The sequence below is a fragment of the Squalius cephalus genome, assembly GCF_949319135.1.
Source record: "Squalius cephalus genome assembly, chromosome: 19".
NCBI lineage: Eukaryota > Metazoa > Chordata > Actinopteri > Cypriniformes > Leuciscidae > Squalius > Squalius cephalus.
Window position 1 is genome coordinate 3,946,964 of NC_137140.1, and position 17,858 is coordinate 3,964,821.

Sequence of the window (17,858 nt, forward strand, 5' to 3'; positions counted from 1 at the left end):
AGAATCAATATCACTACTCTCTCAAACTACTTATATATATATATATATATATATGCATATTTTGCAATAAATATAAAAAGTTTCTATATACACAATCAACATCTTTAAATTCATAGATTTAATTAATGCTTTTTAATGCTTTTTCGCTTTTTCTAAATAAGTCATTAATTACTCACCCTCATGTTGTTCCAACCCCGTAAGACTTTTGTTCATCTTCAGAACACAACTGAAGATCTTTTTGATGAAATCTGAGAGCTTTCTGCCCCTCATTTGGGTACAGCTATGCAACTACCAGTTTGATGCTTTTAAAAGTTCATAAAGAGATCATAAAACTAATCCATATGAATTGAGCGATTTCCGAACTTTTTGAAGCATTAAAGTGGTAGTTGTTTGGAACGACATGAGGGAGAGTAATTACTGACAGAATTTTCAGTTTTGGGTGAACTATCCCCAGTCTTGTACCTTTGTCTTTTTTTCTGATTTCCTTTTTTTGCTTCTAATCAAAGTTTGTAATGTTGTGATTCTTCCCATAACTAGTTTGGTTTGGTTAATGTCTTAGATCTCTTAAATTAAGACTTTTTAAAACTCTCTACGGCAAAAAAGGAAAAGGAAAAATACTTCCCAAACCAAAGCTGAAAAAAAAAAAGTGATTGATCTATACAGTGCTCTAAATCAGCTACTTTAGAATCTCATGTCAATAAGCATGCCGCCTCAGTAGGCAGCTCACTATATTTTAGTATACAATTATTTAATAAATAGTGTAAGAGTGAAGCTTTACCTGTCTCACCCCACAGGGTATCAAAGCTGTTAATCTGGGCACGTTGAGTGTCCTCTTCATCCCTCTCAGGCAAGTCCAAGAGATAAGATACAATCTTAAAGACATAGACACAATTAGTAGCTATATGAGCAAGAAGCATGCTGGGAACAGTGAGACACCAGCAGGGCATTACCTCAGTGTAACCCATGCTCGCTGCTGCTATAAGGGCCTGCTGTACTGCGAGGCTCTTGTTGAAGGACACCGGCTGTGGCGATGTCTGTTGCTCAGTCTGAGCGTCTGCTTGTGTCTGTTGTCCCGACTCTTCTGGAGTCTCGTCCTGCTCCTCCATCTTCTGCTCCGACTCCTGCGGTGTCTGCGCTGAATCCTCCTGTTGCTCAGGGCTGGACGGCTGTGATTCCAGAGGCGTGGCTTGAGTAGGAGAGGGCGTGGCTTCTGGCGGTGTGGGGGAGGGCGTGGCCTGTGTTGGGGAGGGCGTGTCTTGTGACTGTGTAGGGGACGGGGTCTGGAGGTGTGTTTGGCCCCAGTCGCTCTGAATGAGGAACTTCACCACCTCCAGGTGTCCCCTAAGAGCGGCGTGCACTAGTGCACACTGACCGTGCTTGTCCGAGTGGTCGAGCTATGGAGAGGACAAACACACACACAAATATTACTAAGCAAGGTGTGATGCGAACTGAGGACACAAAAGGCAAAATCGTAAGCTTATATCTGATTGACTGGCTTAATGAAATTTCCATGAATCATAGATGGATTTATTTATTAGCCCAACAGGCAGAAAAAGAGCGTTTACAAAGTTCTGTGGCACTAAAATGGCGGTGTTGTTTAAGGTGAGTTTACACCAAAGATTCACGACGAGATGAGCTAAAACTTGTAGCTTACTTGAAAAATAATATGGTTTGCAACATTCTAACACCGTCAGTGCATCTGAAATCTATATAGTATGAATATGGGAAGGATGAATGTTATCTGGATGTACTACATCCGCCATGTTGTTACTGTCAAGTGACCTATCAGCGTCAGTTGCATCGCTTCACTGTCATTCACAAATCCTCTCCCGTGGCCTCATGGGATAGTAAAGTGTCCATTTAAAGCTACAATATGTATTTTTTTCGCCACTAGGGGTCGCTAACCTCTTACAATAACAAAGGCGTAGGTTGATGGCGCATAAGCGGAATTATGGATCTTGTCGTCAAGCTGATGGATCTAATAATGTTTATGGTTGAGTGAATACATTGATGTTTTTAACATGACTGTGGTATGAAGAAAGGCGCGATTGCTAATGAGAGACAGATATCAGCGCCACACGCGAGTCCCGCGGATATAAAGGAATAAGGACAATTAATTCTACGAACTACACGCAAGTGCTTTATTACTACTCAGCCAGGCCAGTTTATTAGACAAATTAAACTTGTGAGGTAACGCAGCGCTGTTTCACTTGGTCTAACAGTAAACTATCACACTAAACTGCATTTGAGTGTGTTGAATGTTATTCTATGAGTTAGTTTGTTGGCTATATGAGACTAGCAGTAAGCTAGATCAACATTAGAATAACATGCAGATCATATTCTAACATTTCATCATGTTGAACTATGTAACATTGATTAGTTTTATGTACATTTGCTCACCTGTCTAATAAAGTGCATGCAAGTCGAAGTTAGTCGCGGATTAGGTTGTTATTGGATATTTTACTGCAAAAATCTTACATATTTCTCACAATCTTTAAGTAGTAGGTCATGATGGTACTTTTTTTACCAATTTTTTTTTTTTTTTTTCGAATACAATGTATGTTGGCGTACTGTTTTTCACATACAATATAGTAGGGAAGTATTAAATCTCAGATGCAGTGTATAGACTGAATGCGAACATTCCAAATCCATTGTCCTGAGTGCATCAGAGACAGAACAAGCCATCCGTTTACTTGTGTTTACTCCGTCGCTCATGTCTGCTGTTGACAGGCTATAAAACCTTCTAGTTTACAACAAAGCGATTAGTTGAAACGGTGTATCGTTTCCATAGCGATGACTCATTACTTCAGTGTTCCCATCAGCTTTCTGTTGCACAGCTGTCAGACGTCCAGTGAAAGCAACTTAGTGTCTAGCATCCAGGCACACAATTAAAACAAACCAGACATTAAAGATAAATCCATCAGTTTTTGGAATAATTAATGAGAATGAGTCTTGTTTGCTGATTGGCTGCTGTTTGTGATAAGCTACTCAATTAAAGTTTGAGTGTCAAATTTCTAATTGTCAAATTTTCTGTTGCACTTATAAATATAATTGCTATTCACATGGCTTTTTTGCTCCCTGGGAAACTAATAATATTCCAACCGTCCAGTCTAATCAAATCTGTTACTTGGCATTGATAATGATAATAATAATAATAATACTTATTATTATTATTACTTAATCATATTGGTGTAACAAAAAAAATTCTGCTGATAATATAATTTGATATTACATTTTTAAATCTACAGTATATTCAATTAGAAAAGTGCAAAAGAGAAGCATTTTTACAAGTGCACTGTCTAACAACACCGTAAGTAGTTTCAGTGCAGTTAGTCATGTTTGATTGTAGCTTCTAGGGGTGTAACGGAAGTCACGGTTCTCACTCGGTAATGCAATGCTGTTTGCTAACCACCACAACAGGAAAAATAGAGACGATCTATGCACCAACCCAGAACAAGAGTTCAAGTGCTTGCTAGTAGTCTATATGCTTAGTTTTGATTCATTTTTGTGGCGCGCTCCACAAACTTCACAGAAAGGAAACCTGTTTTGTTTCCTTTATTTTACAAAAGCACAATATTTTGTTTTTATTGTGAGTGTACACAAATAAAAATACAGTTGCGAATGATAGCTTACTCTTATCTGTATGACCACAAATGATGGAGTATTTAAGTTGTTTCCGTTGTTATAATGAGACAAAATCATTTGGAATTGTGACGTATGCAATAAGTGCTTAAAGGTTGTATCAGCGATTTCAGGCCCAAACATAAATGATCACATTCATCTAATCTTTCCTAACGATCCGCTAGCTGCCCGCCCCATAAGCAGGCCGTCAAAAACCGCGTCTCTGTAGGCAGCCTAGGCTCTGAGATCTGCACACAAAAACAATTGGTTTCACCAACCACTCAAAACCAAAACAAATAGTGTTCCAACCAATCACCGACAGGGGTGGGTGTTGTGAGGTTTTGCGCTCGTGCACGGCTGCACGCGAAGTCGGAGCTGAAGAAGAAGCCAGTGTCTATCAACGAACAAGAGAAATTGAACATGGCTGAGTCAATCCACAAGACGAGGAGGAGGAGGATTAGGGCGAAGGAATACCATCGTGTTTATTCCAAGACACGAATAGTTATCGGGAAGGCTTTTGAAAGGTGGAGAGCACTGAACATTTTTAAATCGGACGCCGAGGTTGCTGTTTCTTCTGGACAGGTGAGTAGCTGCTAGTGCTGACTTATTTGGATGTGGACTGTGTGTGAAAATATCCCTCTTGAAAAAATATGAGCGAAGCTCGACTAAACTTGGGTAGCTCTAGCTAACGTAGGCGACATTATGCTGAACAGAGTGAATATCAGATGTCTGTCTGATATTCATGATGGACGAAACGGGAGGGAGGGGCGAGCTAACTTGGTTTGTTTGGGATCTCGCTTCAAACTCAAACAGAACTGACGTCACCCACAATCGCTGATACAACCTTTAATACACTAAAGGAGGCTGTACTGTAGCAACTACCTCAGGGGACTAAATGCCGCTAGCTGGAACAAACTGTAATTTGCACTACTGTCTGTTCAAAATAAATGAAAAGAAACCTAGCATTGGGGATTTGTTGCTTTTTCCTGTCGTGACCCCAAATACTGAACAGTGACTTCTGTGTACCGTTAGACCCCTAGTAGCTTGACTAGCTACAGTATCAGCAAGATACAAGGTTTTTAACATTGAGTACTCAATCTTAGAAACCCGACAGCATTTATTGTGCATAAAGTATAAACTGTCATAAAAAAGTATACATCTCATACCTTTGCTTTCCTCTTGCAGAGGGCGGTAACTATCCCCAGGTGTCCAGCGGCGGCCGCGTATCCCAGAGGAGTGAGGCCGCTCTCAGATGCCGAGTCCACACTGGCCCCATATTCTAGCAGCAGGTTCACCATGTCAGCGTAGCCCAGGTGAGCGTGCACACACAGCACCGGAGCGTTGTTCAATACCTCCGTACGATAGTTCACATTAGCGCCGCCCAACATCAGCAGCCGTGACACCTAAAGAAAAATTCAAGTGCCCATATTATGCTCAATTATAATTCGTTTTGTGAGTTCCAAGAATACATTTAAATGATTTAAAGAAAAAAAAATGGTAACACTTTACAATAATGTCTAGTTAAGATTAGTTAACTACTTTAGTTAACATGAATTAAGAATGAACAAGACTTCTACAGCATTTATTAATCTAAATTAATGTTAATTTCAACATTTCCTAATACATTATTAAAATCAAAATTTGTTTGGTTAACATTAGTTAATGCACTGTGAACAAACAATGAACGACTGTATATTTATTAATTAATATAAACAAAGATTAATAAATACTGTAACAAATGTTTTGTTCATTGTTAATTTATGTTAATTAATACATTAACTACTGTTAACTTATGAAACCTTATTGTAAAATGTTACCAAAAACACATTATTTTCCTCATACTACATTCATTTCTGTAGCACTTCTTTTCACCCCTAGCTTGAAACGCTCAGTTTTAGTTCCTGTCTCTTGAAAGCCCGCCTTCCCGAAACGCCAAGTCTGCTCTGATTGGTCAGCTGGCTCAGACAGTTGTGATTGGTCAAATGCTTAGAGCGTGTGTGAGAATAGAAACGCCACTTTCCACAATCGGGTTTCAGCTCATGAGGCTTCATGAACAGCTGTAAGTAATATTATATCTATGGTAGTCTTGCGCAGCCAGATCTTCAGACTGAAGGCAGAAGACTCTATAGCAGACTTCATTGGCCAAGGAACAACCAAGAGGCCATCCGACTGACATAAAGCAAACCATCACAGTTTAGTTTTTTCTTCAGCATCATGTTTAGGGGCATGAAAATGTAAAGCCGATGTCCCTACAATAACAGACCGGCGTGTAAAACTCTTGGACCTATTTTAAAGAGCCAATGCTGTGATCTTCTCGCCTGGTCCTACCAGACTCTTGTACATTTCATTTGTACAGAGAGTCTGGCCTCTCTCCATTGACAAGCGTCAACTCCCTCGTAGGCGGGTACTCTGTTGAGGTTTAAACCTAATGGATCTGCCCAGAGCCACTCTGGATCTGCCATAACCAATCGCTAACGTTTGGTCGTGACGTAACCCTACAACTCAAACTAGCGCACGACCTCAACATCATCGTTCTCAGCCACTCCCTCTCTTCGCTGATTGGACCGGTAAAAATTTGGCCGGAGAAAACCCACGAATATACCGCAAACCCAGACGGAGTACTGAAGGAAAATGAAAATTGAGCGGAAGTACGTAGGAGGGCGGAGTGATCTTCACATACTTTTGAAAATCCAGCATTTAGTTGATACTGATAAGTGCTTGTTGTCAAAGTTGTAAACCTGACGGCTTTCTTCTACTATGAGGGGGTTTGTCATCACGATGGCTTTGTTTACAGGCGGACTGGTAAAGAACGCGACACACTGGTCTCACGGAAATCCTGTAGATTTCAACCAATCAGATGAAGACTACGAAACTCCTGTTTCCAATTTTGTGTGCCTTACGCATCAGACATTCAGCCAAAGGTCCATGTGCTGAAACTATATTTATGGTAACTGTGGTGTCAGTATTGGTTGGACGTCGTGAAAAAAAACAGCGTCTCCTCAACATGGCGAAATCACTTACCCAAACGTTCTTTGAGTAAGCGATCAATGTGTAAATGTGTAACATGGTAACATAGCTAAGTCCCGGAAATAATTACAGGACTACAAACGAGGCGTTTCTTTTGGAGAGATTCACTCCCTTTGGACTTTGTAACTTTGCAGATCATTTACAGCTACAGTATATACACACACTGACTAAAGGAAATGTAAAATAAAAAAAGCTTAAAAGGTGCCCTTTCAAGTAAACCGTAAATCCATAATGTTGGTTTTAGAGTAAGAAACAAACGTAAGATCTGTTAAGTGGAGCGGTACCTTTATGTTAGGTGTGTAAAGGTTTCTGAGTGATGAAAGCGCTGTAGACAAACTCTCTGTACTGTATGACACCCACAGCCCTTGCAAGATGGATGAAGAAACCCCGACCTTCTTACTCAGGCCCTACAGTATGAGACAATAATGGGACAAAAAGCCTTAATGCATGAAAGCATTAGCTGTAAAATATGAGCATCATGGTGATCTATTATTACATCCTTGCATAACACTCTTACCTTGAATATGTGTGCTTTCAGTATATGGTGACCCAGTTCAATTGTCTGCTGTCTATTTAGTTTGTTTTCTTGTCTGGAGAACCAGAAAGCCAGAAGAGTATGGCCATTCCTTCAAAAAAACCAAACATGTCAGAAACATAAAAAAACTTCAAGCTACAGTTAGTCTCATAGATCAACCTTTTCCACTGATATAAATGTTGTTAGAAGACGTACATGTTGCGTCAGATTATCATTCTCACACTTTGATTTAGGTGAACATCTTAAAGGCCCGGTTTCACAGACAAGGTTTAGATTAAGCCAGGATTAGGCCTTAGTTCAATTAGGACATTTAAGTATCTTTTATAAACGTTCCTTAGAAAAAGACATTGCTGGTGTGAATATTGAGACAAAACAATGGCACTGACATATTTTAAGATCTATCAGTGCAAGTTGCTTTCAGGTAAATAGCTCAATAATGCATTTTAGTCTGGGACTAGACTAAAGCCTTGTCTGTGAAACCAAGGGAAAATGTCTTAAATTCAGTTTGATTTAATTTAAGGCCACAGAAAGTCTTAAATGGTATAACGTGTATATTGTTGGCTCTGTAACAAATTGCTTTTGAACCACTTCAAAACCAGCAAACCAGAAGGCTGTTAGGTAAGTTTGTGCATTTATCGCCAAAGCCAATTTTTACTCGAATTCGGTATTTGAAGTAACTTTTGTCAGACCTGGGATCGCAGAGGAACTTGGTCTTCTCTCCCTCCTCCCGCCATATGAGCCATTCTCTAAAGGAAGGGTGTATGAACATGCGCGTTCCATCCCGTCTCTTCACCAGGAACACCGACAGGTTCTCCAGCCTCTGCTGGAAGTCTTCCCAGTCCAGCGTGCCCTTCACAGAGCTGGCGTTGATGGCCTGGTAGATCTGCTCATCGGTCAGCGGGTGCAGGGAAGCCAGGGTCACGTTGAGCAACGGCAGGGCCCTTTCGAAGGACGACTGCGTTGGGAAGCGCATGTTACACTGCAGAAGGTACACTTCGGCTAGACTGACCGGGACCACCTTGTAGTTGGAGCTTTTGAGCACCAGGTAGCCGCGTTCGATCAGGTCAAAGGTGAGCTTCAGGTAAAGAAAAGAGCCCTGGCTGAGGGCCTTGAGGTGGGAACTGAGCTTGCCGAAGCTGGTGTTGTCCATCTTGCCGTTGAGGGAGATGTTGTTCTGGATCTCTGCACTGCTGTGGATGCGGTGGAGGATGTAGCCCTGGAGATCGTGGTCGATGGCGTCGTTTTCCTCCAGGGCGTCCAGAGAGATTTGGTGGAAAGGGAGAGGTTTGGTGATTTCCTGGAAGGTAGAGGTGAGAGCTCGGTAACTTTCAAAAATCATGCTTGTATTAGATTTTGCAGCTGCTTTTTGGTGTGTTGAGCTCAGGCAACATGCACAATGAAATAGTAAATGTTAATATTTTTTTTACTTTATCATGCTATAGGAATAGTAAACACAAAAATTTAAATTATTCACCCTCATGTCGTTCCAAGACCATAAGACTTTGGTTTATCTTCGAAACATAAATGTTAAAAGATAAAAAATATTTTTTTAATGAAACCTGAGAGGTTTCCGTCCCTCCATTGAAAGTCCAGGTAACCAAAACTTATATGATTCATGTGATTCGCGTGGTTTAATCCAAGCCTTATGAAAAGATACGACTGCTTTCTAAGATGAATAGATTTAATTTAGGCTTTTATTCTCAGAAACACACATACATAGAGCGATTCACGCATGGTAAACAGAGAAGCTTGTGCATGTGTCAAAAACGTGTGTTGAACTACTTAATTCATAATGCATTTTTATAAAGCTTTTAACCTTAAAGTTTTGGATAATTGGACTTTCAATGAAGGGACAGAGACCTCTCAGGTTAAAATATCTTAATTTGGGTTTAGAAGATTAACCAAAGTCATACAGGTTTGGATTGATATGAGGGTGAAAAATGAGGATAGGGTTTTTATTTCTAGGCAAACTTAAATATTTAAAAACTAGTTAGTTTCCAAAATACATTAAAGCTATAAAAATCTATTTATTTATTGATTCAATATTCCTATCATACACAGGTACAACAACAACAAACATGTTTGAAGGATTTACAAGCAGAACAATAAACCAATGACGCAAAAAATTTTCACAGAAAAATTCAGAGAAATGGGCATTCAAAATTTAGGGCAAAAAATGCACCCATAACAAATTTATAACATCTGATTTACACTACCGTTCAAAAGTTTAAATTCAGTCAGGACCACTATCGCGGATAGACGGATCAGGTGAGAGTCAGCTGATGTGAGCTTGACTAACGTGACCTGCCAGAACCGACACTACGCTTGATGATTAGTTCTTTTTTTAAAAGAAATGAATTATTCTGCAAGGATGCATTAAATTGATCAAAAGTGACAGTAAATACATTTACATTGTCACAAACATATCAATGCTGTACTTTTGAACTTTCTATTCACAAAGGATCCTTGAATACTTTTTGAATAATGGTGTATTTTTTAATATTCTATTTTTAGTCTAGGTATACATATTATCCCCATATATATGAGATTTAATTATTCAGATACCTAAATTGTATTCTTCATGTACAGATGACACACTATATTATTTCACAATTAGGAAAATATTCCCTCATAAAGTTGTGCATCAATTCCAGAGGGCAAATATTGTAAAACTGCGCAGTGTTTACCTGTAGCGAGGTCCTGACAGTCACCACCAGTTTGAGCCAGACTGGAAACTTGTTGATGGTCTTACAGAGGAAAGACACAATCGTGTCTCCATAGTCCGGTTTGTGGAACTCAGCCTCATTCAGACCATCAATGAGGATGATGAGGTCTTCATCCGGAGTGATCTTCCTCTCTGAGAAAAACATACACACTTTTACACACATTTTGCATCATTTTACATTCAAGATACAATTACAAACACAAACTCTTGTGGAATCTGGTCATGCGTTTGTTTCAGGATTATTATAGTTAACTGAAACTAAATATAAAACGTAAACATATAAGGTAACACTTTACAATAAGGTTTCATTATTAACTAACATGAACTAACCATGAGCATTTGATACTCTATTTGTTAATCTTTGTTAACTTAGTTAATATAATTACAGCTGTTAATTGTTTGTTCATAGTTCCCTAGTGAAAATGTATTAACCATTAACATATTCACTGACAAATCGCTTGAGACTAACTGATATAAATATTATAATTAAACTTTATTTGGAGTAATTCTTTATTGCACAGTGCACATTTCTTGATATTAAGACTAAATGTGTTTTAATATCACTATTAGTAAGGATAGTAAGATCTCTGTATAATTTAAAGTGTACCTAAAGTATACTTGCAATAGTTCCACTTTAGCACAACCAAATATACTTAAGTAAATCTTTAGTTGGACCTCAGCACTATTTCTGGAAAACTAAAGTACATTAAGTACAAAATTAGTTTCAATTTAGGTAGTAATTTAGTAAATTAGTTAAGTATGCCAATTTAGTATACCAAATGTACAGTTGCAGGGTATTTACATTAAGTACATAAATATGTAAATGTATTTGTAGTATACCTAGCATAAAATAAATATATTTCAAATACATTTTAGTATATTTATTTTTCACTAGGGTTTACAGTGCATTAACTAATGTTAACAAATACGACTTTTGATTATATGAATGTATTAGTAAATGTTGAAATGAAGTAAAATGAATAAATGCTGTAGAAGTGCAGTTCATTATTGGTTCACGTTAACTAATGTAGTTAACTAATGTAAACTAACGAAACCTTATTGTAAAGTGCAACCAAAATGAAATACATTTTTGTTGCTTGAAATAAAGTAAAAGTGAACTGAAATAAAATAAAATATAAATTTAAACTTGCCAAGGCATAATTTAGCATTCTCATGCACTGATTTCTCATTCAGTTTAACTTGATGTACTAAAATAACAAACTAAAACTATATAATCCTGACAAAAAGCAGAAAAAAATACTAAAACTTTAACTGAAAATGAAAATATAAAAATAAATTCAAAATATTACTAAAAACTGTAATAGTATCTGAATGACTATTGTGTCTATTATGACTATGCCTTGTCAAATTGCAAGTCACTTTGTATGCATGAATGTAATGAGCACATGCCTTTATAAAGTGCCTCCAGAGGTTCGAGCACCCCTCGTCTGAAGGCAGTGGGGGGGTCCTGGACGCAGGAGCGCAGACTGAGCATGCTCTGTATGTGTGGCTCTTTCAACAGCAGCTCTCTGTACGCGGCGAGTTGTGGCGAACGACACAGCAGTGCCGCCACGTTGTGCACAAACTCCGGCACCAGGCAGGTGTAAGCGTTATCAGCCTGACAGTAGTGATACGCCACCACCTGCAGGGGGCAGCAAAGACAAGAGCAGGTGAGAGGGGCCGGAGCGCAAGCTGATCTAGGGACAGTCTGCTATAATTACAAAACAATTATAAAATGTTACTAATAATATCTCTGTTTTAGATGATGCTGTGGAACAACAGTACTCAAATGAAGAGCAGGAGAACAATACGCTGCTGCTGTAGTGCATCTTTATTCGTCCCGAGAGGAACGAGTGCTGAACTTTTTCTCCCTCAATCTGGAACGAGGCCCTGACGAGGCTTTTATCAGGAGTTTCAGTGGGACGCCCATCTTTGAGGCAAGTGCCTATAATTGGTTCCATTAAAGCAGTAATTATTTTAATTCGCTGCTTTACTTGATTTGAAGGGCAAAAAACTTGAGGATTACACAGCATTTTCTGAGGTAGACATGGTAAAAAAAGATTACACCACCAAAAAGTATATAATCCAGATTCTTTTCTAAAGTAACACTGTCCAACAATGGCACCAGCGGATAAAGATTCACAGAGACGCAGCGTTTCTTTTGAGCTCATTAGCTTTGTGATGATGGGTATCACAAATTTAAAATCTGCTATGACCTAACCTAACATCTGATGATAAAACTAAGATGAACTGCACTGTATTGGGCATCCAAGAGCAACATGATGATCAGTTTACTGATTAGATCTTTCCTACTGAGGCTCTGTTTACACCTGATATTAAGATGTGTTTTGATCGATCGGATCACAAGTGGACGAGGCAGACACATTCCCGTTTACACCTGGTGTTTTAATCCGTCTCTTTTGTCCACTTTCAACCACTTCTGTCCTGATTTCTTTGAGGGGAGGGACTATGTGTGGGTAAATGTATGTTTTTTTTAGATCTTGTGATCTAATGGACAAAATAAGCTCATACAATTTACATATTCACACGCCTGGAGACGACAGAAAAACACACAGAGAACATCAGCTTTAGTTTCTGTTCTGACAGCCACAAGACCAGCCGAACGCTGTGAGTGTGTGTTAGAAATCAGGAATGGAGAGAGAACATTGAGCTTGGTACGTTTTTCACGTCTCCAAACTAAACTTGGGTCTCCAGCCAAAGTTTAAATCCCGTCTGGCTAGTGCGCTTCCCATAATGTTTATGCATTAGGTCTATAGGTGGAGAGTAGACGGTCTTTTGTGGCTGTTCGAACACATTTGACGACTACGAAAGCAATCCAGTCGAATGGGTTTTCAACTATCTCTGGAATTGGTCGAAAATGGACAAGCTCAAAACGTTTTAAACCCCGTTTACACCTGTATTTAGCGTCGTCCACTTGTGATCCGATCGATCAAAACGCATCTTTATACCAGGTGTGAACAGGGCCTAAGAGTTAAACTATGTGTGGATATTTACATGTCTTTAGTTCTCATCAGTGATGTGCGGGTTGATCCAAAATGAGCGGGTGCCTGCGGTCACCCACGGTTACGAGTCAACCAAAAATACTTTTAATGATATTCAGGTCGCGGTCGGTCGGGTCGTTTGAAATAAAGATGCCAATTAAACCTTTGTAATTTATATAGTACTAGACACAATTTTCTATGAACTACATAGGCCTACACTTTTATGACGCACGAGCTCAGTCTGCAGGTAGAGATGGAGGCAAGTGAAAAGGTGAAGACTGGGGAGTGAAAGCTCCGCAAATACACAAATGTTGTGCTTGTGAGAGCTTCAATTGGGCATCCACGTGGCGAAATAGCCTTAGCCTACTAATACAAGTGGGAAATTCTTATTTACCTTTTGAATGTTGAGCGTTATTAACTTTTGAATAAATGCTGACGCGGGACAAAATGCCCGATTTCCCAACACGTTGAACTGAGCAATGCCATTGTACCATTTTAATAGGCTACTTTTAAACGCATATAGCTCAGTAATGTCAGTTTTATGTATTTTCTGAGAGGGGGCGGGATTTTTGTTGGGAAAGTCGGGGGAGAGACGCACACTTCGATTAGACTGGATAAACACATGCAGCATCTTAATTGTTACGAAAATGAAACGAAACAAATGAATAAATCAAGCCTTTATTACATAACACTAGGCTATATCATACAGCACCCCTAGTTCCTACGTCTATGGCCCAATGACGCTACGATGAGCATTTACTACTTTTAAAAAATGCGGGTCAGGAAGCGGGTCGGGTACAATATTTTCTTTCTTTTTTTTGCGGTCCGAATTGCGGGCGGGTTAGTTGAAAATGTCGGTCGGGTGCGGGTTGTTTATACATTGACCCGCACATCACTGGTTCTCATGACCAGGTGCTGCTTTAAACCTTTTGAGTTTCAATTATTCTGTAGGGACAAGCATTGCTAAATCTCTGTATTGTCTTTAGATACTTTGGTTAAGTGGTCACTTCTGAGGCTGTGTGTAAGGTCAACACTTTTAAGGACTGCCTACTGAATGCCTATAAAATACAATGTATCACTGCCTTAGACTTGATGACAGCAGCACATTCTCAATGAACAATCCTGCTGATACACCGAGTCTCCGGGCCTTCGCTTCGGCGTTTCTTACAGCAACAATGATCTGTTTTATGGTGTGTTTCAGACTAATCTATTTCGTTTTTTTTGGGGGTTTTTTCGGCGCAGCTAAATACTATATGAAACATGACATATTGATGGGAAAATTGTATTACAATGATTTTAATTGCGAAACTTTTGCGCTTGCACGAGAAACCTTGTGATCAATCAAAGAATGCAAAGTTTCTCAAGGGAACGCAAAGCTTTTATGAGTAAATGCAAAGTTTCATGGAGAAACGCAACGTTTTCTGAGCAAACGCAAAGTTTCTCAAGGGAACACAAAAGCATTGTTTACAAACGTAAACGCTTTCCGAATAAATGCAACGTTTCTAGGGGGAATGCAAAAGTTTTGCAAGCAGTGTATTATATAATAATAATAGCAAAAATATTTCCTCCCATCTAATTTTTCCCCATCACTATGTCCCTTTAAGGCAGGGTTTCTCAAACTCGGTCCTGGAGGGCCGCTGTCCTGCACAGTTTAGCTCCAGCCCTGATCAAACACACCTGAGAAAGCTAATCAATGTCTTCAGGATCACTAGAAACTCACAGCTAGGTGTGTTTGATCAGGGTTGGAGCTAAACTGTGCAGGACAGTGGCCCTCCAGGACCGAGTTTGAGAAACCCTGCTTTAAGGGCTCTATAGTTTACAGAAGTTTTTTTTTTTTTTTTTTTTTTCATCTTAGTCTGAATGGTCAAATCCGAGTATTTTTTCATGTATAAACATTAATGCAACTCGAATGTAATAGCATGCTAATATAAACATAACACAAATAATATATTATAGAGCAAGAGGTTATGTTTTAACCTAAAAAAAAGATACTTTTAAAAAGTAAAGCATATTATACTATGCAATTTACAAATTATATACATGTGCTCTAAAAATATGTTTGCATGCCAATCAGAAATGATCCGTCTGTCAATCATTTCGCACATTGGTTGGCTGACAAGTACAGCAGGGCGGGGTTTGAGAAAGAGGGCGTGTCACTGAAGTTCACAAAACTGCTGACATCTCTTATAGCACCTTTAAGGATTGTAGAATCTTTCTAGAACATATTTTCCAGACATATTTATTGCACCTGAACTTGGAAGCATCAGTAGAAAAAAGATATAAATCATCACTGCATTGTGTTTTCACTGAGAATAAAGCTACAGTGTTCAAAGGAAATCAGCACAATGTAGTGACACCATCGCAGGTCTGATTTCACCTTCATCTGTCCTGGTGTTCATTATTCAACACTTCTGAAATAAGCGTGAAGCAGACAGATCAGGAGCCCAGAGCTGCTCATTACTCAGCAGAACTTACAGAGAGATGCAGATAATTACTCTGACTAAGCCGGACTAGATGCCTATGGCACTTCTGAGGGCTCAAGAGTTTCATGCTTACTGCATTTGAGTATATATATATATATATATATATATTTATATATATATCATTAGCCAATGTTTTGCAAAAACAGGCAGTTATGACACCAACATTTGAGATATTCACAATATCTATATACCACAGCTAAAACTTACTAGACATTAACAGTAGTTTTCAGATAGAAACACTGAGTTAAGTAATCAAATGTAAAATAACACTGGGTAGTCTTTACTGTATAAATTAAACCGATTAATCCTCATTAAAGTTACAAAAGTTATTCAGTAAAGAGCAGTGAATGATTTTCTTTGTAGTTTGTCGTTTGATTAAAATTAAATACACAGACAGCATCAGAAATATTAGGCTGCTGTCACTTTAAGACTTAAAGCATGGATCCAATACACTGATACTGATACACATCTTTCTCTACTGTTTACGTTCACGTAAGACATTTCTTTTTAATGACGTTGATAATGATAAGAAATGTTTCTTGAGCTGCAAATTAGCATATTAAAATGAAGGATCATGTGACATGAGAAAACAGTTATTTTAAACTGCATTAATACTTCACAATATTACTGTTTTTACTGTATGTTTGATGAAATAAATGCAGCCTTGGTGAGCATGCACGAGTGTGGTGCGACTCAATGCATATTGCAGAGCCCTCTGTTACGGCACCATTTAAAGGACTGGTGATCAAGGTGGGCTAAAACGTAACCCACAATGTTTTTATCTCCTAAGGTCTTGCCCATGTTCAAATGAAAATGGAGTCACTCATGCATTCTCACCAAGGCTGCATTTTCTATTCAGTTTTTGATGTGCACTGTTGCCGCAGCTCTGCATTATAATTCAGTTTGACGTGCACTATTGTGGACTCTAGAGAAAGGATTTAAAAAAGCAAGAACAACAAACACCAGAAACAGCCCCTCAAGCCCCACAAACTCCAAAAGAGCATTTAATGCGGTGTGATGGACTAACAGGGAAAGCCACGGTCATTTAAATCCAGTGGCACACAGGCCTGGTGTTCTGAATGCTTCGAGAGATCTACACAAGGCAAATCAAACCACAGGCGGAGGAGATGATGGAAAAATGAGATATCATGACAGCCAGAGAGAGGATCAACCGTATTAGAATACTAATTTACTCACACAAATGTTTTAAAAGAACTTAAACCATACAGAAGGAAATAAAGTGAGAGTCGATTATTAATGCATTGACTTAACTAGATCCAGTAGCATGGCAAGGAAATTGCTTTCTGCCTGAATAAATATTTGATGAGGCTCAACGGCAAACTAACTTCTCTTTTTTAAACATATCTGCATAATGCAATAGCTGGGACCATGACAGCAAGCCCACACAGGTTAAGACGGGCCTTTTGTGTGTGAGTAGAAGCAATTCTACCGGTCAACAGGATCTATTGTGAGAAGATTGATGTGAGAACCCATGTGTGTGTGTGTGTGATTGTACCTGTGACGCAAGCCTCCTCATGGCCTCCTCCTGTCTCCTCCTCATTTCTGGAGTTCCAGGGCAACTTCCTCCCAGCGTACCATGGGAAGGCTGCGGCTGTGTGAGAGGGATGCCTTCTCCATCTGACCACACACACGAAAACAATGACTTATATTTAACACAGGATCACTGGAAAAACATGCATGTAGCGACGTTTCTGCAAAATAATATCACGTTCAAAGTGATAATAGCACTCTCAAAGTGAAATGTCCAGTGAGTTCAGTTTTATCCAAAACAGATGAACGTGAATCTGCCAGTGTTTTATTACCATAGATGTTGTTAGCATCACGACAGTTCAGTTAAAGTTAAGGTTAATTCTCTATCGTGTTTGAAAATAATGTACCATCAACACTCAAACCTACACTAAACCTAACTGATAGCGTTAACAAAAGCAAATGTGAGATACAAACACATTCGCTGATGCAAAGAATGCCGTACCAGGTGAGCTACCGAGCAAGTTTACTACGTCATATGGAGCTGGTTATGTGATGCAAACATCAAATGTATTAGTTTATAAATCATGCATTATGGTAAAATGGTTTTGAGGTCATGCAGTCTCAGAAAAAAAGGTACAAAAGCTGTCACTGGAGCTTTACCCTTTCAAACACACTAAAAAATGCTGGATTGTTTTAACCCAATTTTGGGTCAAATATGGACAAACCTAGCCTGGATGCCAGCCGAACTTAGCCCCGCCCACAATATTTTTAGGTCGGGAAGTTCGGTCTGGACTTGATCCGTTGTGGAGCTATTATGCCCGAACCAGAGCTGTTTGGACCAATCAAATTGTCAGGGCGGGCTTTATACGATGATGGACAGATGATCAACTGTAACGTAATCATCCACGTCACCAACGAGCGCTTGGGTTGAAAACGTTTACAACAAAGATGACTGCCGCTGGAGAACTCAGATT

At 39.1% G+C, this 17,858-nt stretch overlaps 1 protein-coding gene across 7 annotated transcripts in view; it reads right to left on the reverse strand.

Annotated features, from left to right (window-relative positions):
• tanc2b (tetratricopeptide repeat, ankyrin repeat and coiled-coil containing 2b) overlaps positions 1 to 17,858 on the reverse strand; it is a 187,730-nt gene that overhangs the window by 8,013 nt on the left and 161,859 nt on the right. For all 7 annotated transcript variants that reach the window (XM_079851835.1, XM_079851837.1, XM_079851836.1 and 4 more), the window contains 9 exons: positions 16,910 to 17,031; positions 11,319 to 11,550; positions 9,871 to 10,040; positions 7,873 to 8,480; positions 7,166 to 7,274; positions 6,933 to 7,055; positions 4,788 to 5,024; positions 951 to 1,394; positions 779 to 872 (listed from right to left, as the gene is read on the reverse strand). In XM_079851835.1, coding sequence (XP_079707961.1) covers positions 779 to 872; positions 951 to 1,394; positions 4,788 to 5,024; positions 6,933 to 7,055; positions 7,166 to 7,274; positions 7,873 to 8,480; positions 9,871 to 10,040; positions 11,319 to 11,550; positions 16,910 to 17,031 — 2,139 coding nt within the window. The remainder of the gene's footprint in view (positions 1 to 778; positions 873 to 950; positions 1,395 to 4,787; positions 5,025 to 6,932; positions 7,056 to 7,165; positions 7,275 to 7,872; positions 8,481 to 9,870; positions 10,041 to 11,318; positions 11,551 to 16,909; positions 17,032 to 17,858) is intronic.